Source organism: Achroia grisella, unplaced genomic scaffold (genome assembly GCF_030625045.1).
Source record: "Achroia grisella isolate CSIRO2021 unplaced genomic scaffold, CSIRO_AGI_Agris_v1 utg4131, whole genome shotgun sequence".
Taxonomy (NCBI): domain Eukaryota; kingdom Metazoa; phylum Arthropoda; class Insecta; order Lepidoptera; family Pyralidae; genus Achroia; species Achroia grisella.
Genome location: NW_026712847.1, coordinates 144,599 through 170,886, shown reverse-complemented (window position 1 = coordinate 170,886; position 26,288 = coordinate 144,599). Strand labels below are relative to the sequence as shown.

General features: G+C 32.2%; 4 protein-coding genes across 6 annotated transcripts; 2 read left to right on the top strand and 2 right to left on the bottom strand.

Moving 5' to 3' along the window:
* The first annotated feature begins 1,049 nt into the window (after positions 1-1,049).
* LOC131844819 (protein crossbronx homolog) lies at positions 1,050-2,846 on the top strand. The gene is made up of 5 exons (XM_059193789.1): positions 1,050-1,162; positions 1,276-1,340; positions 1,431-1,531; positions 1,613-1,800; positions 2,507-2,846. The coding sequence occupies exons 1-5, from the start codon at positions 1,077-1,079 to the stop codon at positions 2,757-2,759; spliced, it is 693 nt and encodes a 230-aa protein (XP_059049772.1). The 5' UTR covers positions 1,050-1,076; the 3' UTR covers positions 2,760-2,846.
* Positions 2,847-2,906: 60 nt separating this feature from the next.
* On the bottom strand, positions 2,907-4,636 carry LOC131844820 (UPF0598 protein CG30010-like). The gene is made up of 2 exons (XM_059193790.1): positions 4,493-4,636; positions 2,907-3,504 (listed from the first exon to the last, which is right to left on the bottom strand). The coding sequence occupies exons 1-2, from the start codon at positions 4,634-4,636 to the stop codon at positions 2,992-2,994; spliced, it is 657 nt and encodes a 218-aa protein (XP_059049773.1). The 3' UTR covers positions 2,907-2,991.
* Positions 4,637-7,184: 2,548 nt separating this feature from the next.
* On the top strand, positions 7,185-23,917 carry LOC131844827 (katanin p80 WD40 repeat-containing subunit B1). 3 transcript variants are annotated; one of them, XM_059193801.1, is made up of 16 exons: positions 7,185-7,300; positions 7,390-7,520; positions 8,535-8,868; positions 16,651-16,849; positions 16,982-17,132; positions 17,246-17,420; positions 17,492-17,569; positions 17,737-17,793; positions 18,815-19,036; positions 19,536-19,679; positions 19,906-20,008; positions 20,088-20,196; positions 21,648-21,794; positions 22,266-22,378; positions 22,626-22,700; positions 23,474-23,917. In XM_059193801.1, the coding sequence occupies exons 1-16, from the start codon at positions 7,243-7,245 to the stop codon at positions 23,727-23,729; spliced, it is 2,352 nt and encodes a 783-aa protein (XP_059049784.1). In that variant the 5' UTR covers positions 7,185-7,242; the 3' UTR covers positions 23,730-23,917. The 3 variants fall into 3 exon arrangements, with proteins under 3 accessions (XP_059049784.1, XP_059049783.1, XP_059049785.1); XM_059193800.1 differs by having other exon boundaries at positions 17,492-17,626; XM_059193802.1 differs by lacking the exon at positions 19,536-19,679 and having other exon boundaries at positions 17,492-17,626.
* Positions 23,918-24,609: 692 nt separating this feature from the next.
* LOC131844829 (M-phase phosphoprotein 6) lies at positions 24,610-26,016 on the bottom strand. The gene has a single exon (XM_059193803.1). The coding sequence runs from the start codon at positions 25,638-25,640 to the stop codon at positions 25,230-25,232; it is 411 nt and encodes a 136-aa protein (XP_059049786.1). The 5' UTR covers positions 25,641-26,016; the 3' UTR covers positions 24,610-25,229.
* Positions 26,017-26,288: the final 272 nt, after the last annotated feature.

Here is a 26,288-nt window from a genome sequence, read left to right as displayed (position 1 = left end):
TATTAGAAATAGGGATTGGTTACTTCATTGCTAGCAATGTACCGTGCCTGGTCGATCTCCACGCGGTTCCCACCAAAAACTATTATTATGGTGAATTACCTGACAAATATGTTTCCATTACAATTTAAATTTTCCATATTCAATAAATGACTGATTAAATCGAGTGACAACGGTGCTCAAATCGCATTACTATTACTGTGTAATATTATCTTAACTGCGCTAGCTAATGCCAACTAGTACGGTGTTTTTATTTCAAACTATTTATACCACATGTGCTGCCTGTCAAATGTAGCAATTGTTAATGAAGCAACTGTCACCCGCACCATGCTACAGCGCACATAGTATAGTCTGTAGTATCGCTAGAGTTAACTCTATGGCCGTTTTCAGTGTACGACTATCTGGTTTTAATTGCTCTGTGCCTAAATCTACAATTTCACCTGTCTTGTTTCACTATTGGCAAAAAACCCTGGTTTATTCAGGGAAAAAATTTTTAGAGAGAAGATTTTATACTCAAATTTGTCGACTGCGATTTGGACATTGTAAATTCAATGCACATTTACACCGAATGAAGATCATTAATTCTCCGATTTGTCTTTTATGCTCTAGTAACGAAAATCAAACATTAGAACATTTATTTTTATATTGCCTGGTCTTTAATTTAAACAGAATTTTGCTCATTGCCAAGCTTCAAGAACTATATAAGATTATTCAGCCATCGCTTCAAGAACTATTCAAATGCACTGTAACTTTTAAACCAATTTACGACTTTATCATAGCAACTATCGGAGAATTATAAACATTTCAATTATGGACTTAACACAAACTTATAATTAATGAAAAGATTTGGCGATATCGCCTTGAAGAATTTTTGTAATTTCATGGAAATACTACTGAAGATTAGGCTGTATGGTCTCGTACCTTTGCCTATCCACTTGTGGATAAAATATACCACTACTACTACTGTCTTGTTTCTATAAATAATATTTCATTATTATTTATTTGTATACATTTTCTTTTTGTTCTGGTAGACACACTTCTTCTTAAAGAAGTGTGTCATTATTTAAATAAAATATAAAATGAGTGAAGAATTAAATAGCAACGTTAAAGAAATGAGACAGTTGTATTCTATGTTCCACCAAGAATATACTATAATGGCAGAGTAGTAAGTAATTGTTTGAAAGTAAATCTCTCAAAACTTTGGTGTATTTTAAGTTGTTTAAATTAACGGTAGGTCATAATTTCATAATAACATAATAATTACTGATTTTATTTCAGTCGTATGCTCCAAACTGAAAACTTGCAAGGTATTTACGTTATACCTTCATATGAAAACTCACTCAGTAAGTAATATTGCGAAATTACTTGTCTCATTATTCGTTCTAAAACAATTTATTATGCACATATTTTCAAATTAACCATTCTATTTTCAGTATGGTTCGGTGTAATCTTTGTTAGAACTGGCCATTATGAAGGAGGTGTTTTTAGATTTACATTGGCTTTACCAGATAAGTTTCCAGATGATGATCTTCCTGTTAGTTGACAATTAAAATAATTATCATTATTGTTTATCGTATGTAATATTCACAAGCCTTATATTAATTTGTATTCATAGGTTGTAACATTTGTATCAAACCTGTATCATCCAGCTGTGGAGCCTAATACTGGAATTCTACATTTAAATGAAGTTTTTCCACAATGGGACAGGAAGCGCAACCATGTTTGGCAGCTTTTAAAATACATATACTGGATATTTCATAACTTGAATATTAAAGTGCCAGCAAATGTAGAAGCTTCAGTTGTGTAAGTTCAATCCTATTTATGGTAGTCTAAATACTAACATTGTAGCTATGCAACACCTCAAGTATATGAAGGAGGGTAACAGAAACTAATGCTCTCTAACAATATTCTAGAGAATTTAATGCTACTAGTTTTCTGAATTGTACAAAAACATACATTAGTATTTACTACTTGCAATAGCTGATTTACCAAAAGCATTAATCAATATAGAATAATATCATTGCCTGTCCTGTATCCCATTATTTGGGGTCTGCGCAGTATGTCATTCTCTTCTACTGCTCTCTATCGGTCATCGGTATATTGGTATCTAAGACTTCTTTTATTCATATCATCTTTCACACAATCCATCCATCTTTTTTTAGGGTGTTGTCTCCCTTTACATCCATCCACATACATATTATACACTATAGAATATTATATTAATTATAAGAATGTCATCAGAAACAACAACTTACATTATATCAACTACTGCTTTTCTTTATTATATTTGTGTGCTCAGGTTTTTCTAAATGTCAATGTTTTTTTTTTGTTACTTAAACACTAAATAGACACACTGGAAGCTAAATATGAACAGGTTAAGAACAACTTTAGTAATGTGAAGCCTTATGACTGTGTTTATGTATAATAATAAAAATACTACCATATTTATTTTTTAATGTCTCTTGAGGAATATATAAATTTAGGCTTAACCATGCATTTTCTTTTACAGATACAAAACTAACAGAAAAGCATTTATAGACAAAGTGAAAGAATGTGTAGCATCAAGTATTGATCACATTTATGATGATCCCCCTATAGATGACAAACATTACATAACTTTTAAACCATATGATCCAGAGGTTCATGACACTGCCAAAAATGTAATGCTCAGACCACCGAAACCAAATGAAGGACTTTCACAAGGAATATCTTGGGTACAGCCAGGGTCATACCAACCTTTTTCTAAAGAGGAAACAACATGAGCAAGTAGTATTAATGGATATAATATTTATTTATTTTGCCATATAAGGTATCTGTGATAATAATAATTCAAAATAATATTTTTCATGATTTTATTTTCATAACAAATAACATTCTAAATTATTGATATTGTAATTTATATTGTCTTAATAAAATTACTAACAAATAATATACACCATAATATGAATAATTATCTAGACCTATCTTATTATTTTTTTAAGTACATAGGAATTGTTAATCAGGATCTGTTTTTATTTTCACATTAAACTTTTCAATTTTGTCAGAAAACCAATTCTTGTCTAGTTCATATGTTTCATTATTCCAGATAAAATGTGTAGGTGATAGATTATTCCCATTGTTAAACTTAAAATGTTTACTAAGCTCTATTGCCAGTTTCGATCGTATCAATCCAATTCCTCCATATTTATCATCTGCAGGATGATAGATTCTGCCTGTATTTGACATATATATTTTTTCGGGTAGAAATTGTGTTTTCAGTAAATCTCCAGCATAACCATATGTTAAAAAATATATGCCACTACTGTTATTAATCAAATGGGTATAAACTATTGGGACATCATCACATCTAATATAATTTCTCTCCCTTCCACATAATGACACAAAAGGAAACTCATCTTCATATCTTCCAGTAGTATTTAATTTAACTCTCTTGAAGAAAAACTCCAAAAATTTCTTTTCTTTGTAACATGAAGTAAAATTTTTCATTTTAGAATCATCCAAAAATAACTAGAAAAAATAAATAAGTAAACAAAGCAACAAAAACAGAAAAAAACAAGTTATCACGACATAAATGAATGTGGGTTAGGGATATTAGAAAAAGATGCCATTATTTTTATTTTATTTCATATGCAAGGGTAAGAAAGTATTAGATCATTTTATGCCACTACTGACAATTAGAGATTTAAAGAACAAGATAAGTAGATGAGTGGGTTGCCTTAGAGCAATAGAATCACACCCATCCCACATGCTGAGTAAATTCCATTTCAGGTGCGAATCTGAGAGCCTGTATTTGAAGCAGTACTAGGCCCTAAGGAGAGCACAAGGCCTATGGCGTCAGCTATAATAAGTATAAGTAATGCTTCAGACAAATTTCTCCAGAGTTGTCCTTGAAGTCATGATCCATTAAGTCAATCTGAACATATTACACAGTGTAAAGATGAAGGGTTATGTTCTGATAGGCTTTCAACCACTCTTTCAATGTATAGGCATTGATGGGTTGCATAGTCCAAAAGTTAATCCTCATCCCCAGCTGCAGCAAGTCAAGATGAGTTGAAAAAGCCCGGCATATACTGAGACATGTTGCCGGCACAATCTATTTATGGCCCAATCATCTACAATGGGTTAATGTTGACACATCCAAGGGAATAATTTATAAAAAATGACATTGATAATTACATATTTTATAAATTATATTATTTGTTTCATACTTTGGTCTAACAAATATCTGCATATTATTATTTTTCTCAATATCTAATGTACAGATATTGTATGTATTGCCTGTTACAATGTATAGATACTAAATTCTCTTGACGTAATTTCCAAAACCATTTCCCCAACAAATCCGCTTACTAAGGTTTCTAAAAATTGCTGATAAAATTACTATTTCTAATTAATTAACAATAAAACAAATAGTTTAGTTAAATAATGTACTATGATAAATACTGGAGCCTACTATGTCAATGGAAAATCGAGAATACATCCAGCTTCATCTTACCATTCCTTGATGGTCGATGTAATAGAAATATTCTCTAATATTTGGTACGGGTTCCTGCCCTTGTTTATAGGTTATAAATCTACTTTGTATATTGGGAGATTTTATAAAATTAAGCTTTTGACACAAACTCTGTATGATTTTCATTTTTTATCCCGGAATAAATATTTTTTTATCTGTTAGACAAATTTGACATTACCTATGGTACCTAGCTATGTTGCCATCATATTGACATTTTTTTTATTTATTTAATATTTTACGGCTCTGGATATAAGTCTTTTTAGCCCAACAAAGTTTTACGATATAAAGTACAAAAACTTAAAAACAATCAGAATTTCTTCACAGTATTGGAACATATTGAGATTCTTAAATAGTGTTGGGTGCTGTCAAAGTTGTGTTTATTCAAAACTCATTAACACAAAATTAATGAATTTTTGAACGTTAGAACAATCACGACATGAACAGATTCATGACATTTTATTATATTTATCGAAATTCGTAACAAAAAGATTTATAACATTTACTCCCCTAAATAATTATAAGGACCTAAATAATTATAAGGCTTTATCACAATATTTTTTTATTGACATGTTGACTAAAACAGAATTATATTATATATACCATATTATAACTATTATTTTTATAAAATACCTTCGTATGGTGACATTTCATAAAACACATATGTTTCACGGCCGCGGTGGTCTAGCGGTTTAACATACCGCCTTACTTCCAATGCTCACGGGTTCGATTTCTCCCACGGTACGAACATTTGTATTCTTGAGTATGATTGTTTGTATCAGTCTGGGTGTTTTCAATGTATAATATGTATGTATTTACAAAAATAATATATTTGTGTATTTGTATTAGTTCTCTGGTACCCATAACCGAAGCTCTAGCTAACTTAACTTGGTTCTAGATGGCACTGTGTATTTGACTTGAAATTATTATTATTATTATATTATGTTTAAAATATTTATCTGCTTGAAAGAATAAAAAATAGTTGGATTGTACCTGTTACTTTTTATCGTAAAAATAAAAATAATTGGGGAACTACATAAAAATATTTTTGTACTGTTTAATTCAAACACAGTAATGGAACAATAGTGTACGTACGAATATTGTGGAAATATGTTCTGTAAACTTCGTATAAAACTTTAAACTAAACGTTTATACTATATTTTTAAATAAATAAATACGATTGAACAATTCTGTACCGTAAGTACAGCACTATATCGCTGCAGCTAGTAACATTTGAAATTTGGATTAATAAAAAAATAATGTCATTTACATCCCTCAGTCTAGTCTTCGAAATAAACAAAATATAATATATTAATGACCATAAACACAATAGCGATTTATCTCACAAATATCACATATTAATGTTACCAGTGTGGCCAATTTGGCATATTTTATGCTAAATTTAGCATATACGATATTTAGCATATTTATTTGTCGTTTAGCATATAACATATTTTTTAGCATATTTTGATCATGAAATAAAACGATTCTAATAATAACACCTTTGCAGATTTAGCGATATCGTTACTGTCACTACCACATTCCAATGCAGAAATTAAACGAGATTTTAGTCAAATGAATATAGTTAAAAACAAACTTCGCAACCGTTTATCAATAAAATTTAAATGCCATTTTGTGCATCAGATTCGGTTTAAAGAAGGCCTTTGCTATTCTTACACCATTCCGGATGAAGTTCCGCGATCTATAGGTAACATGAAGAGTTACAATTTTAGCGTCTATATTGTTACCGCTATTATTTGTGTTTATGTTGTGTTCTTGTAGCAGCAGCGGAAAAGAAGGAGGTGAAATGATGAGTCCAGATTGTTGTTATGTACATATTTATAATTACGAAATATTTACAATGAATATATAGGTATGTACAGGAAAGTGATTCGGTCTCGAATGACAAGCTTGTTATTCTTCTTGCCCCATCGTAACTAGGCAACGGTGTTGCCGCACGATGATAGTAGATTCGCCACACAGTTTCGACAATCAAGCTTCCAGATCTACATCAGCAACACCATCCGTCCAAAATGAAGACCAAGATATTGATATCTTATTCAAAAACATAGCTGATTAAAACATAAAAGTCTAGATTTTGTTGATTATTAAAGAATTACAATTAAATGACATATTGACATTGTGACAAAATGTTAGCATAATTTTATGACATTTAGCATAATTTTGGTATAATATTAAGAACAATTTAGCATATTTTTTTTGTAGTTGTGTTGGCAACACGGAATGTTACCTGTTTAGAGTATTATGTTCCTTGTATTTAGCTCTATCGTCACAGAGTATATAAACCTACTGTGGATTATGGTATAAGAAATATTAATATTGATAATGAACCTCGTTCATCATAAAATAATATAATAAAAACAACAAAGAAAGTGTAATCTTTACTATAGTTTCTCAAACACTTTAATTTAAACCAAAATGCTATTTTCAGATACAATGATGTCTCTGATCATATTATTACTCTTCTGTGCTGATTACTGTCACTCTACTCTTACATCAGTTTGTGTCATATTGTCAAATTCCTACAATAAAAAAATATGTGTACACACCACAGTTCTTTAATTTAAATAAAATATATTATTTGTAATACAAAACAGTACAAAAGTATTTTAAAACTACTTGCAGAATATTTGTATATAGACACTATTCATTTTACCTTAATTAGGATTTCGTTTAAATCCACAAGGTTAAACACTTATACTTGGAATGGATTTATGTATAAATATTTACTAGTAAATGCCATGGAATCCATTCGTAGGTCATGGAAACTGCGTACGTATTTAATCACTAAATCTATATATCATAAAAATAATTATGACTTCTATTTGTACATATGTAGATGTTACATTTTTTTGCTGCAGAAGAATTCGTCGCCCACAAAGCAAATGTCAATTGCTTGGCAATGGGACACAAATCGAATCAAGTCTTAGCAACTGGAGGTGACGATAAAAAAGTTAATTTATGGGCTATTGGTAGACAGAGCTGCTTGATGGTGAGTAAAAATATTAATATTAAGTTCAACAAGACTCCTACTTGAGGTTGAATTGTATTTGGCAATGTTTTACTTGATTTTATTTCGTTCAACTACTACTCACAAACTATTGAAATTTAAAAAATAGATGAAATTTATTTATAAACAAAACTAATACATTTAAAAATTATATCTGTATTATTTTATCAGTAATGTTATAAAGATATATTAAACTATACACTTAATACATACATACAGTTCTACAAAATACTAAATGAACCTGCTTTATTTAAATTAGCTTCAGCACCTGTTAAAGTAATAATTCATATAAAGATGCTATATTAAAATCTTCAATAAACTGCCAAATCTCATGATTGATGCCCGATGTAGGCATTTAATAACTTGAACTTTTATTGTTTTGAGAAACTTGAAATAAAATGAATGAGTTTGAATAAATAGTTTAAAATTATTGCCTTAGACCCATTTTCTTTTGATCCTGTATCAGAAAACATATCTCTTCTATTATTATTTTTCACTAAATTTCATTGAGTCATTAAATTTTTGAACTATCAGCAGTGAGTACATTATACTGAAACTTGATAATTTGATTTTTTAATCAAATTTCATGACGAAACAATGATAATAATTATATGTTTAATTGAACTAAAGCATAATTTGTAATGTATTTTATATTATAGTATAAAATGTATAAGAGTAAATTAATCATATCCATTCTTATTTGCATTAATTTATTGTTTTCTATGAGAGAGAGAGAGAGATTATTCATTTGGTGTATAAATATAGGAAGGAAAGAAAACACTACCCTTTTATTTAAACCTACACAAAAAACTTCAGTTGCAGTTAGTAACCAAAATATGAATTGTAATTGAGATCATAAAATAAAAATTTAGTTCAGACAGAATAATAAAAATATTATCTTAAAAACAGTACTTAAAAATTACCATTTTGTTATAATTTTCATATCAGTCAGCTAGCGAATCTTCTATAAAATATAAGGTTTACTTTATTTTTTAGAGTCTAAGTGGTCACACAACTCCTGTAGAATGTGTTTGTTTTGGACATTCTGAAGACTTAGTATGTGCAGGCTCACAAACCGGTGCTTTGAAAATTTGGGATTTGGAAGCAGCTAAATTATTAAGAACATTCACGGGACATAAAGGGGCAATAAAATGCATGGATTTTCATCCATATGGGGATTATCTGACAACTGGGTCATGTGATAGCAATATAAAATTATGGGATACCAGAAAACGTGGATGTATTGTAACATACTCCAGTCACAGACTTGCTGTTAATAGCCTACAGTTCAGCCCTGATGGACAATGGATTGCCTCCGCTTGCGAAGATGGTCAGTATCTTCTATCAGTTCATTTTTTTCACATTCATAAATCAGTTCTTCACTCCCATATGGGTATCAAAGAATATTGTAGAACACAATTTGAAAAATTGATGTACATTACATAAAAATGTGTGTTATTAATAAATACCTAAATGATTATGGTAAAATTAAAGACATATGTAGTACATGTATACGTATTATTATATGGATAAAAAAATAATGATTTCATTAACCTTCTAATTTATTAACTTATTTATTCATATAAAGGTGTTACCTAGAAGATGATAAGACATCGGCTAGGGCCAGTTCTCATATACCAATTATTACTTTCGATTGCTAGTTACTACTAATATTAAAATAGGAACCGACAAGTAACATGTTTAGAACTTGCGAAGGCTACAGTATATTTCGTATATGAAAACTAGCCAAGTTAGACCTTAGGCTACAGTATATTATCCTAAGTTATAAGAAGAAATGATATTTTATATTGTTATAAATACATTTCAGGACAGACCATTGAACTTGGCACCCATTTCGATCTCATCTCTTTTGTCGTAGAAGTCAACAATCAAGCCATATATCATAATATTAAACTCGGCTATCATTTCACATTTATGTTTTAATGGGATATCATTACTTTTTGTACATAAATTATACGAGGTACTTATTTATAACTAAATTAATACCAAATTATTTTTGATAACTGTATTTTCGTATATTTACGGGGTATAATTGTCTATTTTTTGTGTTATTTTCTATATTTTCTTGTAACTTTTAAATGTTCAAGTGCAATGCCAATTCAGTATCAGGAATTTTTGGGAAAATCGGGGCGGTATAACGTCCACAGATCTACAATAGAGCTCTCGTGACTTGGATCTAAATTGTTAAGACGTACTCCATCTAAGGTTTTAAGGGGGTCTTCCTATGTGACGGCCTGTTTTTTAGGGATATTTTAGGATTTTTTTTCTACGACCAGTAAATATTTAGAGCTTCAAGTTTTTTATCATTTATTAACACATATTTGGACAGTATAAATATAAAATTTCAGCTAAAAATATTCAGTCAAACTAGAGTTACAGCGCTCTGAACACCCCCGCCTCGAAAAAAAGAGCTCCCACTTCCTCCACGATTCCGGCTGATCGGCTTATCTGAAAAAAAAAAAAAAAAAACGGCGTTTTAATTTGTAGGCTTAAAAGCACGGAATGACCAATAATCAAATGAATATAAAAAAAATTGGATTTTTGATAGACATTTGAAATAAAAGTTGCAAATTAGGCGTTTTTTTTTTTTTTTTTGCTATAAAAAAATCGAAGTTTTGAAAATTTTCGATTGATAATAGTTCATTCCATGCGTTTACATATATTGAGTGTGCCCTGTAAATTTCAAGTAATTCGGTCCAGCCGTTTCTGAGATACAATGGAGGAAAGTTTGAAAAACACAGTTTTGAGAAAAACGCGTTTAAAGTTTCAAGTCCGTTAAAAACTATTAAAATATCAACTTACTCTCAATCGGCGATGCCTGGTCCATAGAGTATTCCTTCCTCTTCCTCGTGAAACTCTTTTAAAGCAGATTGTTCAGCTCTTGAGTCAATCCTGGCTTGTTTAACGACATCACTTACGCGCCGCTCAGAGCGTAAGATTCGCTTTTCATCCCGTTTCTCAACATACGCTTGGGCTTCACGACCAACAGGGCATCCCATAATCGACATAACTTTTAAAATACCTTGAAAACCTTCATTAAAGATAATAACTGCTAAGTAGCTAGCAATTTCAACAACTTTGGGACCAGAATGAAGATGTTTAGGAGCGAAAGTCCAAATCAAAGAATTCAAAGATTCGTTATTGTTTTGTGTCTCTGCTTCTAAACAACGAATTAATAATTCGTTGTTTAGGAGTTTTACATATAACTATTTCAGAGATTGCAGCAAATACAGAAACAAACTCCAAAATGCAATATGCGAAATTCGAAGCGATGGGAACATTCATGTTCATGTTATTTTTAAGTTTTTTGGCCGAAGCTGATGTAAATACCGTATCATTTTGGTGGGTAAAACGGTTTCCACTAAACTTTCTTTTTTTACTACGACCAGGATGAACATTTCCACTCGTACTTCCTTTCCGTCCACTCATTATGAAAAAAAATAATTTGTAGCTGTTGCTCTCTTCGAAGTTCAACCAAGACTAAAATAACTTCGGTAAAATATTATAACAATAGAAATTTCTGTTTAAGTCTGTAGAAACGTGTCTAAACTTGTATAAACAAATATATTAATAAAAGGGAGGCCAGGTATAAAGCCGACGGTACACAATAGGCCCGGTCTCTAACTGCCAACTCACCGCTCCGAACCGCTCTTTCTTTTACCTGCTGTATCTTTAAAACGACTTCGAATTTTCTAAAATCGCTTTACTACCGTATTCTAGACATGTTAAGGGAGCAATTTATGAAAAAAAAAAATCGATTTTTCAACCCATCACATAGGAAGACCCCCTTAACTCTGGAGAGTCCAACGTAAACCTGCCCTTTATTAAATATAGAGGAGCCTATGTTGAAAAGAGGACTGCCAAAACTAAGGCTTTGTGATTTGTGGATAGTAATAGCATATGTTAAGCAAATACGGAATTGTTCTCTTTCAACATATACATTATTTAATATCTGAAACTTCGTATTGACACGTTATAGTTCATAAAGACGATTATGTAACAAATTGACTGTTATCTATTGAATTTTCAAGAAAACAATTTGTTACCAATGAGTTCTCATTCTCGAGTTAACTATACATTCCTACTTATAACTGTACTAAAATTATTATTAATTTTTGGTTTAAACTATTGTCTATACCATACGTATTTACTAAAATAATGTAATAATAATATAACCACAAATATATAAGTATAATTTAAGAAAGCTATGAATTTCGTAGCATAAATCGCAACCTTATAGGTTAGATATCGAGAAACAAAACATTGAGACATATGAGGCTGCCATTCGCTCGGACAGGTTCGCGTCAACGTTTTATCGCACCGCTCCCACACAGCGCCGCCGCGGCGCCCTATACCGAAATGCCTATTATTTAATAATTATTTATAAAAATAATGATTTTACACTATCGATGTGCGCTAAATATTGAAACAATAATTAATACCAAATCTCAGTTAATAACATAATAAATACGACATTCGACTATACACCTAGTTATAAGTACGAGTATATTTTAGACAGAATCTAAATTATAGCAACTAGTGTTTACCGCTCAATGCAATATTTGAATTTTGCTAGTTATCGACACTGATGTGAAGGGGTCAACGTAAATTGGTAATGATGACGTTTTCATACAATATTACTTTACGTCCAGTACAAGATGAGATATTTTCGCTAGGGATCAATGTCAATTGGTGGCTATCGACGTTTTCATAGAATTTTAGTATTCGTCCAGTATAAGTTGAAATAGAATCAATTAAAGTGAAAAATTGTAGTAAAATGATAACAATTTACCAGTTTCAGATTTTTTCCTTTATATTCACCTAATTACCTATCTGCATGCCAAATTTGAACTTCCTAGGTCATCTGGAAGTGGGTTATAATTTTGATCTATAGTTGATCAGTGATAAAAATGTCGATTTTTGGACATTAATATCTAAATAACCGTTTGAGATATGTTTATGAAATTTGGAACACATATTTATCTCGCAAGTCTCAATATATGAACCAAATTTGACAGGTTTGTGTGAAAGAGTTTTTGAGTTATGAGGGGGTCAAAAGTGGCTCCAAATGGTTCGTGTAAATATACACACGGTGCTGCTTGCCAGTTTACTTGAAACTCGGCTTGACACGCTACCGCGTGTCTAGATATTAAATAGTTTTGCTTCCAATCTCAACCAAGTTGTATCTTTTAATGGCGACTGAGGAAAATAAATGTAATTTTGCGAAAATGATGTAAAATATTAATAATATAGTGCTTCCGGAACATTTTAATCCAAAAACAGACAAATGGAGTGACTATAAAGAACAATTACTGTGTGCTCTCGATGCCGCTGGCTATGGTAAACAGAACATTGATAAAGCTCGTTCATTGTTCTTATCTCAATGTGGAAAATTATTAGCTGTGAAGTGCAACTTTTCGGACTTAGAACGTCAGTTGAGGGACAGGCTGGTATTAGGGGTGAATGATGTGCGCTTGAAAAGGGGAATTGTGGGGAGAATAACCTCCCAGTAATTAAAGCAGAGGTGAGGATAGATGGAGTGAATATTTCTATGGAAATAGATTCTGGAGCTTCAAGAACAATAATATCAGAAGAAATTTACCACAAATTATGGGTTACACCACCCCCACTAATTCCTACCAACATAAAATTGGTGACATGGAGGCGTGAACCACTGAAAGTGTTAGGACTGGCTAACGTTCGAGCTAGTCTTGGTGGCAAAGAGGCACAATGTGAGCTGTTGGTGATAACAGGCAAAGGGCCAAGTTTATTAGGAAGGAATTGGTTCAAGCCTCTGGCGATACATATTTCTGGATTGTGCTGGACCTATGATGAATTAACATCCCTCACAAATAAAATTCCAAGTTTATTCAAGAATGAATGAATAGGTGAATATACTGGTCCAGAGGTTTCTTTGCATGTACGGCCTGAGATACCACCAAAATATTTCAAAGCTCGACCAGTGCCATTTCCACTCAAGCAACAGGTGGAAACTACTTTAATACAAATGATTGATGACGGCGTTTTGACACCAGTGTAGTATTCAAAATGGGCCACACCTATTAGAGTTGTTAAAAAAGAGGATGGCAGCTTACGCATATGTGGGGATTATCGTGCCACAGTTAATGTTGCTATAAATACAGACACATACCCACTGTCCACATCAGCCGAAGCTTTTGCAAAATTAAGTGGAGGACGGGTATTTAGTAAACTTGACCTGAAGCAAGCATATACACAGGTGAAAGTGGATAAAGAGACAGCTAATCTATTAACACTAAATACCCACATGGGATTAATGAGGATGAACCGTTTGGCATTTGGTGTGAGTGCAGCACCAGCAATTTTCCAGCGTTTAATGTCAACAGCATTTGCTAACATGGAAGGAGTAGCATGTTTGCTCGATGACATTGCTGTCTGTGGAAAAATATGCAGGAAAATAATGGAAGATTATGTATGGTATTAAGTAAACTGTATTCTATGGGATTTCGCCTTAATTAAAAAAAAAATGAGTCTTTGCATCAGACAGCATAACCTTTTTAGGACACATGATTGATGGCGAAGGACTACATCCATCTCCATTAAAGGTTAAGGAGATAAAAGAGAAACCTGCACCCCAGAATAAGGTATCATTAAGGGCATTTTTAGGCCTGTACAATTTTTATGAAAAATTTTTGCCTGACAAGGCAACTATTCTGGAACCATTGTACAGACTATTGGACTCAAAACAACCCTGGATGTGGAGTGTTGTAGAACAAGTGGCCTTTGACAAAGCAAAAAGTCTTCTGTCATCGGATTTGACATTAGTTGGATATGAATTAAACAGAACATTGCTGTTAATCTGTGACTCTTCTGATTATGGTCTAGGAGCTGTGATGGTTCATGTAATAGATGATGGGTCAGAACGACCAATTATGATGGCTTCTCGAACTCTTCAGCCACATGAGCGGAGCTATGGACAAATTGATAAGGAGGCCCTTGCTATTATATTTGGTATCACAAAATTTCATGAGTATCTGGCTGGTCGTAAATTTGATATTATTACAGACCATAAGCAGCTTGTTGGTCTTTTCAATCCTGTAAAACCCATTCCTGACCAAATATCGCCAAGAATGTTAAGGTGGTCACTGAAACTGGGTTGTTATAATTACAATATTAAATATAGACCAGGAAAATTAATTGGGAATGCAGACTCCCTTAGTAGATGGACAAGCCAAATACATCCGCACTAAAAGAAGATGTATTTTGGCAACTGCTTCTGCTGGATGAGCAGCCAGAGGGTTGGGACCTTGACGTGACACGAATTGCTGGAGAAACCAAGAAAGATCCAATTTTACAGAAGGCTATGTTTCATATACTTCATGGCTGGCCCCGTTCATGTCCAGATCCAGATTTGGAGCCGTTTTGGTCTCGTAAAGAGGCTCTTTCACTTAGTAAGGGATGTTTACTATGGAGCAACAGAGTCATTATACCCAAAGCACTACAGAGTAAAGTTTTGGATTTATTACATGCCCCACATGCTGGGGTGGTTCAGACCAAATCCTATGCTAGAGGATATGTTTGGTGGCATGATATGGATCGACACATCGAGAGAGTTGTGTCAGTGTGTGTACATTGTCAGCAAGTCAGAAATAACCCACCGAAAGACCCACAGACATGGATACCTCCTGAGAAACCATGGGGTCGAGTGCATATAGATTTTGCCAGGACCCTTCCAAGGAAAAACATTTCTGGTATTGGTGGATAGTTACAGCAAGTGGTTTGAAGCAGAGATTGTTCCATCAATGAGCAGTGAAACAGTTATAAGTGTGCTAAGGAAGAGTTTCGCAGCACAAGGATTGCCAGAGATTTTGGTATCTGATAATGGCAGGGCTTTTACCTCAGATGAATTTAATTCTTTTCTTCAGAGGAATGGCATTAAGCACAAATACTCACCACCATATCATCCTGCCACGAATGGACATATTGAACGGGCTATACAGACATTTAAAAATAAACTTAAGAAGTTGACATATGCCAATTCTAATATAACTTGGTCAGAGAAGCTTTCAAAAACATTATATCATTTACGCACTGTACCAAATAGCACAAATAAGACACCAGCAGAAATTCTAAATGGTCGTAGATAAAGAACTGCTATTTCTAATTTACACCCGAGTTGTGTACCGGATGATGCCCAGAATCAACTCGAGGCAGCAGCAAACCGGGTCCCAAATAGAATCTTTAAAAAGAATCAGGCAGTATTAATCCGTGTATATGAGTCAGGACAAAAATGGCTCAGAGCTACCATTGTGGATATAGAGGGTCCAAGTACATATAGGGTGAGAACAGAGGATGGAGAAATACATAGGCGCCACGCAGATCAGATCTTAGCTCGGGGTAGTAAAGATTGCAATGGCTTTCAACGCAGACCATCCTGGGATCCTGGATTAACCAGATGATACTGAACCAGATAAGTCACCGGAAGTATTAATACCAGACCCTGATTTGTGACCAGAGATAATTTGTGTGCCTTAAGTAAATTTGCGTAGTGGGCACAGTATGTCATGCAACTGTGAGTGTATGAAAACAGTGTATAAAAGTATGTAATTCAATTGATGAATCTATTTAGTATGTAAATTGAGACTTAAAGACTATAAGGGATGAGATATGTTATGTATGTAAACTAAGGGTAGTTTGATTATTATTTGTAAATTGTTTTATGTGAGGGTACTTATGTAATTATGATTAATATTAAATAGTTTTGCTTCCAATCTCAACCAAGTTGTATCTTTTATTTACTAAATAGATTAAATAAAATTGAATAAAAAATACCTTATAATTCACAACGTGAAAATCATAATTTTAGTCACTAACAACCCATGCAAGAACCTGAGTAATACAAAGGGATATTTAATATATGTACTTACAGTATAAAGGGAACTTTGGAATAATCTTAAATATCTATGCATAAATTATGGTCTTCAATAATTATGTTATAAATGAAGTGAAATATTATTTATTAATACTGATATTGTGGTCTTCAGTATGTGTCAGTATGTATATATTATAAATCATTAAGTTGTAATTGAAGTAGAATATACTTATTCAACAGGGCTTGTAAAAGTTTGGGATGTTCGAGTTGGTAAAGTGCTTCAGGAGTTTATAGAACACACGGCAGCCGTAACATGTGTAAAATTTCATCCTCACGAGTTTCTTCTAGCCAGTTGTGGCACAGACAAGACTGTTAATTTTTGGGACATGGAAAAGTTTCAGTTGGTATCAAAGTTTGAAAAAGATAATACATCTATCAGGTAAAATTTAATTTTTTAAAATACGTCCTTCAATTTAAGATCTTTACTACTTATGGAAAATGGACGATTTTTTTAGTCTATGCAGAATGTTTGTTTTTTACAAAACAATATTTAATACATAACTGTTTTCAGACATATGGTGTTCAGTGAGGATGGTGCAACACTTTTAGGATGTGGTAATGATGGGTTACATGTGGTCGGATGGGAACCTATACGGACACTTGACACTGTAAATTGCCACTGGACTCAAATCCATGACGTCACTGTAGCACAAACGCAGCTTGTAAGATCCAATCCATGAAATTATTATTGTTAATTGAATTATAATTTTGAAATAGTAATATAGTTGAAGATACTAATTTTATTATGACTAACATACATGACTCCAATTTTCAGATAGCTGGTTCGTTTCATTCAACTTACGTAGTATTATCAGTTGTTGATCTCAATAAAGTATATCCATTTGGTGGTCCCGCTCCTGTGGCACCATTAGCGGTAAGGGATCTCTCACCATTCCAAAAGGGCCATAGTGTAAGAAAAAGTTTTTCCAAAGAAAAACCCCCTAAGCAAGGTAAAAATTTTTAGAGTGACTTTTGTAAAGTACATTCTCTGTATAGCATAATATTTATTAATTGTTTACAGTGTTACATAGATCAACACTTCTAGATGAAAAGACGGCAGAAGAATCAACTTCTGGCACAGAAGCAGATGAGGATTCAGGTGCTGTTATATCCAATATTAATGACTACACTGAAATTTTCCGTCCTTCTAGAGCATGTAAGTTGATATGTAAAAATGAGAACTGAAAGTGATCCCGGCAGTTTATATATACATATATGAGGAATATTGAAGTTTTTCACAATGAAAAGCATTCTTTTTTATTTCAGTAACCCGTACTCCACCTCCGGTAACCAGTTTATCTTATGAGGACTTTTCGATTTCAAGTAAGTCCTTACTAGATAAAGTTTATTGTGAATTACTTTATCTGTATCACTTTGGAGACATTCAAACGGATAAATTACTAATCGGTGAAGATATCAGTAAAGTCCAAAAATGAGGTAGTAGGCTTATATTGAAAAAAAAAATAGTATTTTTATTTATATAATTGGAATGGCAAACTAGCTTACGGCCCACCTGAATATCATACTTTCGTGTGCATTAGTGCAAGGTGTTGCGCTAATGCATACGAAAGTATATACGGTACTTGCATTAAGTTGTAAATTTAAAATGTCTGTCTGTCTGTTCCGTCTAATCTCTGAAATAGAGGCTAGCTTTATTTTAGAAATTTTATATAATTAAAAAAAAATAACATGAGGTTCGTAGTCATTACAAACAGATACTACAATGTGATTTATTTGTATCTATAAATATAAATAAAATGGGAGTGTCTGTTTGTAATATTGAAATAACCGTTTTTTACAACATGCATATGAATATAAATACTGTACATACACCAAAATAACATTTTTTTATTTGTTAGTTTTATTATTTCTGTCTGTCTGTTTGTTCCGGCTAATCTCTGAAATGGTTGGACCGATTTTTACGGGACCTCTATTGGCAGGTAGCTGATTTAATAAGGAGTAACTTTGGCTACTTTTATTTTAGAAAAATAAAGTTAAATTCCACGCGGACGAAGACGCGTGTACAGCTGTAGTTAATAAAAAATAAACTAATAATACACCTGCATACTTGCCATTGTCGCGGGTTAGATTATTTGTGCGATGAAGAATATGAAATGATACTTATGAATGAAAGTATGATTGTTTTCATGGTTTGCTGTTTTCTATATATTTTAATATTTCTATTTGGATCAGTTGTGTAATAACCCATAACAAATTTTGGCAAAAAAATAACAATTACAGCTAAAGATATAATTGAATTTGTTTAGTTGACTTATTCTGCAAATGTCATACACATAAAAATTAGTTAATGAACTTGTTTTTTATGACTACTATATTTACCCAGCGCAAGAATCGAGAATAAGATTGGAAGGAGGTATAAGTAGTTCGCTACGCGACTTGGCGGTGGAAGATAGCAGGCCTCCCCCCTCGCCGTCACCGCCACCCTCGCCTCCCGCGCCGCCATCACCCTCGCCGCCGCACTCGCCCCCACAGCGCCAACGCTCGGAACATTACTCTCGAATACCAACATCCACAGTATTAGAAAAGAAAGCAGACATATTTACAAGTAAGTATATACGTGTACTTGAAATTTTAGTATAGTTCGCTTGCATATATATGTATAAACATAAATATTAAACAAAAGCCTATTAAAAGTAGACCCACAGTAATAAATCACAACTATTACATCCCATTTTAAGGCCACATAAACATTTGCACTCGTCGGGTCTAATGAGATGTTTAAATAACTTTAAATAATATATTTATGAGTTAATAATTGTTTACCGGTTTTATCACACTACTCATCTTAGAAAATAATAATGTCCCCGAAGTTATGTCGTTTTTGGATTGGGTAAAAACTAAATACATCAGGAATTTTTACCCTGTCCAAAATACACTAGCTACTGTGTTTTCTATAACCTACCATTTCAGTTATCTTCGCTATTCTAATACATGCATTCACAAATACACATGTAAGCTTATTATCATTAACACCGTCATACTTACCTATTAATGAGGAATAAATTTCTTAACATTAAAATTTGCTTTTATAATACTTAACCCAGGGGTGTTGGACAACGCTAAAGAAGATAACAGATTCACAGTAACACAAATATCTTCCACGAGAGATTATGTTGCCAGCCCTCACTCGACCAGCATACTTAACCGACATAATTCATACAAAGAAACAAAATCTACGACAAGCTTATGTAAGTTTCATTTATTTTTGTACTACATTAAAAACATGTTTTTATTATTTATAGATATATATTATATGTATATATAAATAACTACATTTATAACTGTTTTTATATATTCATTCATAATTTAGAAGCCACGCCCTTGTCGGTGTAGCTCTTGCCATTTTCCACAATCTTATAAATTACAATCTCATAACAGTATAACATATAGAAATATTTATACTTTTTTTTTTAGCAAACAGCAACCTACGACAAAGTAATAGCGAGATATCATTGGGTCCACCGTCATTGGGACAAAGATCTCTTTCATTTACAAGAACATCCAGTGATAATACCAGGTAATTAATTGTGGTTATAAATACTTTGACTTGTAACTATGTTTATCCATAGAAATAACATTATTATTACTATCTTCAGACGAAGAGTGGACAGCGTCAACCGAGAGCAAGAAAGGGAATCAGAGCCAGAATTCGTACCGTTTGCAACAGACAGGCCTGTTGGGCTGGATCTCGAAGAATTTTTACCGGTACGATTTTATTCCGTTTTTTTTGTAATTAGAAAATATCCCGTGACGTTGCTCGCGTAAGTTTTCATAAATATTCTATTTACTTTTAAATAACGTTAACTTACAATATATGGTTTTCTATATGTGTCAAATTTCATATCAATCTATCAAATTTGCCAATGAATAACATGATTGTGTTAACAAACATCCCATGTTATGAAATTTCACATAATTTTGTTACAATTATCTGTCGTACGAAACACACGCCATTCTCGGGGAATTGAAAATTTTGACAATCACATCATGATATATGAAATATGATCATAATCATTGAAATTAAAGAAATGAAACTATATAATTAATAATAATAATTTATTAATAATTAATAATAGCAATAAATAAATATTTGCATGAATCTATAATTAATAAATTAATAGATTTATGCAAATGCATATTTTTAACAATTGAATTCAAATTTATAAAAACTTCTATAACAGAAATGCCGTAACCGAACTGTCTTAGTTTCGGTTATGGCAAAGCTAATACGAACACAGAAATTAGGTTTTTATTTGTAAAACCTAGTTTTGGCCAGACGCTACGCATGACCGGACCTTACTGCTATCTAATTTTATACATATATCGACTAAAAACCCTTTGATCCGTGACAATTTATTTTATTTTCTAAATTATTATTTTTACGACGTCAGCAAGGAATAAGATGAGATTTTTATAAATTTCTTGTACTAGCTACTCGCCCCGGCTTCGCACGTACATGTATTATTTGAATAAACCTTCCCTTGAATCACTCTATCTATTTAAAAAAACCGCATCAACATCCGTTGTGTAGTTTTAAAGATTTAAGCATACATAGGAACAGACAGCGATAGCGACTTTGTTTTGTACTGTTTAATGATATGTAATGATGTGGAAACAATATTAAGTACACTGTCAGAACACTTCGTAGGAGCATTCCTAAAAACAAATAACTACATACACAGCTGTAAATTGTAGTAAATACCTTAGCGAAGTTGCGGCTAAAATTAAATTTTTATATATACCGTTTTATAGGGTTTTATAGTATATATTACTATAAAACCCTATAAAACGGTAGATTGATTCCGATTCTGTTATTATATTCCCGTATAACGCATTATAAATAATTCACGTTTAAATTTTAGCGTTAAGGGGGGTTTAAATCGGATATCAAGAAAAATCTATATTAAAACAAAATATGTACATTTTATTAAAATCAAACTAAACTAAGAACAATTTTAATAAAATCATAGGGATATGAACTAAAAAAAAACAATTGTGAACTGTACAAATTATTATAAATTTAACAGTACAGAAATATAATGGGAAATACCTGCGTTATATAGGAGAATTCGCCGTGTTATAGGGGGGATTCCTGTATATTATATCCGACTGTCCTATTGACACCTATCAACTTAATTAACCTGTTATGTGTGTAGCGGGGCCTAAGTGGTGCTGGCGGTGGTCTACGACGGGGAGCGAGGGCGCCTACCGCCGCCCCTAGTGACCAGGAGGTGCTGGGCGTCATGATGCGCGGCCACGACTCCATGATGGCCGTCCTAATAGCGCGCCAGCGTGCTCTCCAGGTACATACGACGATCGGATGCGCCGTTATATGGATTATGTGAATCACTTACTTATGATTATATTTTAATTGTAAAAAGTAAATTTTAAATTTCATCAATACCCAAATTCTCGATTAATGGTATAAACGGCGCTAACATTTTAATAAAGATGTGTATTACTATTGTTAGTGATCGTGTCATTTAAAGTAATTAAACCTTTATTTTTAATGGAAGATAATGGAATGGTGGTTTGCGCTAACGGTTTACGCTGGCGGGGCACCAGTAGAGGATGTAAGATAAGCAAGGTCAGGTCAGTTTGGCCATAGTGATTAAGTAACCAGGATTTAACCACGAAGGTTTCCAGGTCATCCGCGTGGAGGACGGCCTAACATGGTAGATTGCTAGCACTAGACCCAATTACTAACAATCCCCTTCCCCCAATATATATCATTCTTAATATAAAAATAAATAGTAAAATGTCATTATTTTTAGATCTTTCATTCTGTACGAGTCAACAAAAATTTAAAGTTGGCGTTAGAATCCATTATTGAATTAGAAGACAAAGCAGTCATATTGGATATCCTCAATGTGATGGCACATAAACCGTAAGTAAACTGTTGCATATTATTTTTGCACTGACTAATATGTTGCCACCTGATGGAAAGTGGTAAGTGTTGCCCATAGATACAAAGAGAATGAGCACAAAGTCAAAATGCACAGAATCTATAGCTTCAACATATATATCTATAGCTGTTATCGTACTATTCAATGGATACTTACGATGTTATGCCTCTGTGTGATTTATTGTTGACCATGGCCCACTTTTAATCCAATAAATGTTTTACCTTTCAGATCCCTATGGAATCTAGACATATGTTTGTTAATGCTGCCCAAAATATATGAGCTGTTGCAGACTAAATATGAGTCGTATGTACCAAATTATTCACTTAACCCTATTTATATTTGACTATATTTATATTATTATTATTATTATTATAGTATCCGAAACTGTGTGTAGTATCCGAATTATGTTGATGTTGAGTATTGTGATGTGAATATTTTGGAGGGCTGGGACACTAAGTTAATTTACAGCGGTATTATCTATGAAATTCTGAAAACACTTATACATATTTTAATACTTATTAATAAATGCTCCATAAATAATAAAATGATACAAGGAATATCATTCTTATGATAGATATGTGATTATGATTTGTTTTACGAGATTATGTGCATCAATGTATGACATATGTGTCATACATTGATAGATAGCTAGCTAAAAGAAAATTTTATATGAAATAAATTCTGTATTTTAAAACTTCGCCCTAAGTTATCTAGATAGAAAATCTTTAAAAATTGTTTTATATGTGTATAATAAGGAACATATGATAATGTGTTTCATAGCATTGTCATATTAAATAAGCTAATCCTTTCTATTTGATTGTCAATGTCAGTATCAGATAGGAAACCCAATAGAACTAAACATTGCACCTCAGTAATAACATCATGACTGATTTTCAACTGGGGATAATGTAATGAGTTTTATAGCATTGACAGATCTACATAATTATTTCTTTTTTATTGTCAATGTCAGTATCTTATCGCTAGTACAATTTTAGTAATTAAAACTCTTTATTTCTGTATACACGGTTTTCGCTTATAGCTTATATTGACAGCAATATTGTGTTTTGCTTAACCAGATATATGCAATGCGGATGTAACGCACTGCGCCTGATCGTACGCAACTTCTCATCGGTGGTTCGGGCGAACGTGGGTGCCCCCGTGCGTGCGCTTGGCGTGGACATCCCACGAGAGGAACGGTATGCTAAGTGCGCCCAGATACACCGACTGCTACTCGACATACGCGCTTTCCTACTCAAGCGACAGACGCTGCAGGGTCGCCTCGGCGCCGCCTTCCGCGACCTCCACACCCTCATGCAGCAAGGACTAGACTGAACATTTCCTGACCGTTACCGCAATCATCAATCATTCATACATAATGATCAAGAAAAAGATAACACATATGCACATTTAAAAATGCCATGTTTATTCCCAATATTAATTTACCACAACAGTATCACATTCCATGCAATTTAAAACAATATAGACCCATGTCTTATTTCATTGTGTAAACATGACTTGAAACTAATTTTAAACAAGCTTTAAAATTGACATGGCAATGATTTTTTCGATTTTACTAAAACAAACTAACTTTTTGAACTAGTTTCATGAAATTAATTTCTACAATGTAAATTAAATTTAAAAATAGGAATTTCAAAGGGTCTTTTACATTTTAAAATTAAGGTTGTGAAGTAACATAATAGGGCAAAAAAAATTCAATCTGTAATTTTATTTACATAAGTATGTAATCATATATAGATTAAAATATAAATATATTGAACACAAACCTTGCTCTGAGAATACTTAATGTTTTATAATGACAGATTAATTCTTTTAAAAAGTTTATTAACTTATAAAACATAGCTTTCAAATTACTCATATAAAAATAAAGGAAAAAAGTGGACTTAAGGATGAATAAGCTGTGTAAAATTATTTATTTGTTTCTACAATATATGTATATATTTATGACTGTGTGCAACTGGCACTGAAGACATAGGCACATGATCAATTTGTAAAGCTGTCAAATGAAATTCATGCATATGTTTAATACAGACTGAAATGTAAATCAAACAAAATTCAAGTTAACCCTACTTACAATAGAGTACATAATAATAAACATCTAATATAAATAACTAAAGTTGCTTTATTTATTGTTTTAAGGACAATTTCAATAGAAAAACAATAAACAATTTTATGTTTATTGTTTTTCTATTTTGTAATCTATTAGATATTATTTGGATTAAATAATAACTCAATATTAAAATTCAAATTTCTGTATATTCAGTCTAGATAGAACAAATGTGATTGCAATAGTCTTTATGAGATCACAAATATTTGTAGTACAATATGTGAACAAATGAGCTGGTGTGTGTGACACTGCATCACTGTGGAAGCACCTTAGGAACAAAAGCAGCATATATTTTAATAGTAAAAAAAAAGAACTTTATTGTTATTGCATGGGAAAGCTATATACAATTTACTAATCCTATAATTATAATCCTACTATACTATAGCAAGTATTATTATAAAAATTAAAACAGACTGATATAATTTAATTTTTCAACAAAATATCTCCACATGTAATTTAATTTTGTAATTGTTTAACACATTAAATATCTATTGAATAAAATAGTGTTTCATTAATTGAAATCTTCTATACACTGAGTAGACTATGTAACAATCAGTTGAATTAGAATTATTGTTATACAATTACCATTAATGTCTCATTTGTTTGAACTTGTATGCTATTAATCAACTCAAGCAAAGAGTATATTTAATCTACTATTGAAACCTTACCAATCCTCACATATCATTAATTATAATTGTTGGTAGTGTTCACTTTCTTCGTTTAATAGCATTGTATTTACTGGGACTATTATGTGATCTCTTCCTTTTGTTAAAAGCTTCCATTTTCTTAGCCAATATATCATCAGATATATCTTTTTGCATATCTTGATCTGGTTCTTCGTTTTTACTCTCTAATTCCATAAGGCGTTCTATTTCCAAATTCATGCCTTTATATGAAAGTCTACCTTCTAACAAGTCTTCGCAAACTAGAAAACTGGATTCTGTTATAAAGTTACCAGTTGCGTGTCGCATTTCACTGGTGATTATATTGGAATATAAACTATCATGATCTTGAGTATTTTCGATCTCTTTTTCTATGCGGTCTTTTGTTTTTTTCATAAACTTCATATCTAGCACTGATTTAGGCAATTGTGGCTTTTTTTTAACAGACTTCGCCATTATTGAAAAATTATAGCAATTTCAAAATAAGCCTGTATAATAATTTATAAGAATTCACTCGTTTTTCCTATAAAATGTATATATTTTTACTCAAACCTGGTTGAATATATGTGAGCGCGACAGCTGTTCAATAATGTAGGTAATCTAATTAATATTACTAAACAAACATTAAACCATATCAAGCACAACAACGATGTTATATAGGTTATTTATTATGGGTATTTCGAAGTGTTTGAAACAGTAATTTCATGCTTTTTCGATATGAAATTATTTAATTTGTTAGCTTGTCAGATTGACGACTTTTTTTTAAATTATAGTATTTTACGGCCCTGGAAATTTCCTTTCAGCAAAATATTGACTAAATGATACCTATAATTTTTTTAAATAATGCTTTATTCATGACCATGGTGGTACCTATCACTCCGTTCAAGGTTGCCAACGTTCAATTAATAACTATAATAATTTACGAAGAAGTAAACAATTGTAGAGTGTCCTCTCTAAACTCTATCATGTTTGATTATTGATCTATTTGTGTAACAGCATCCCTGCTTCTGCAATCACATTATTATTGATACAAATCAAATCAGATTATCATTCTCAGTAAAGGAAATTGTTCTTTTTTTATTAAAGTTCTCACTACATAGCCAC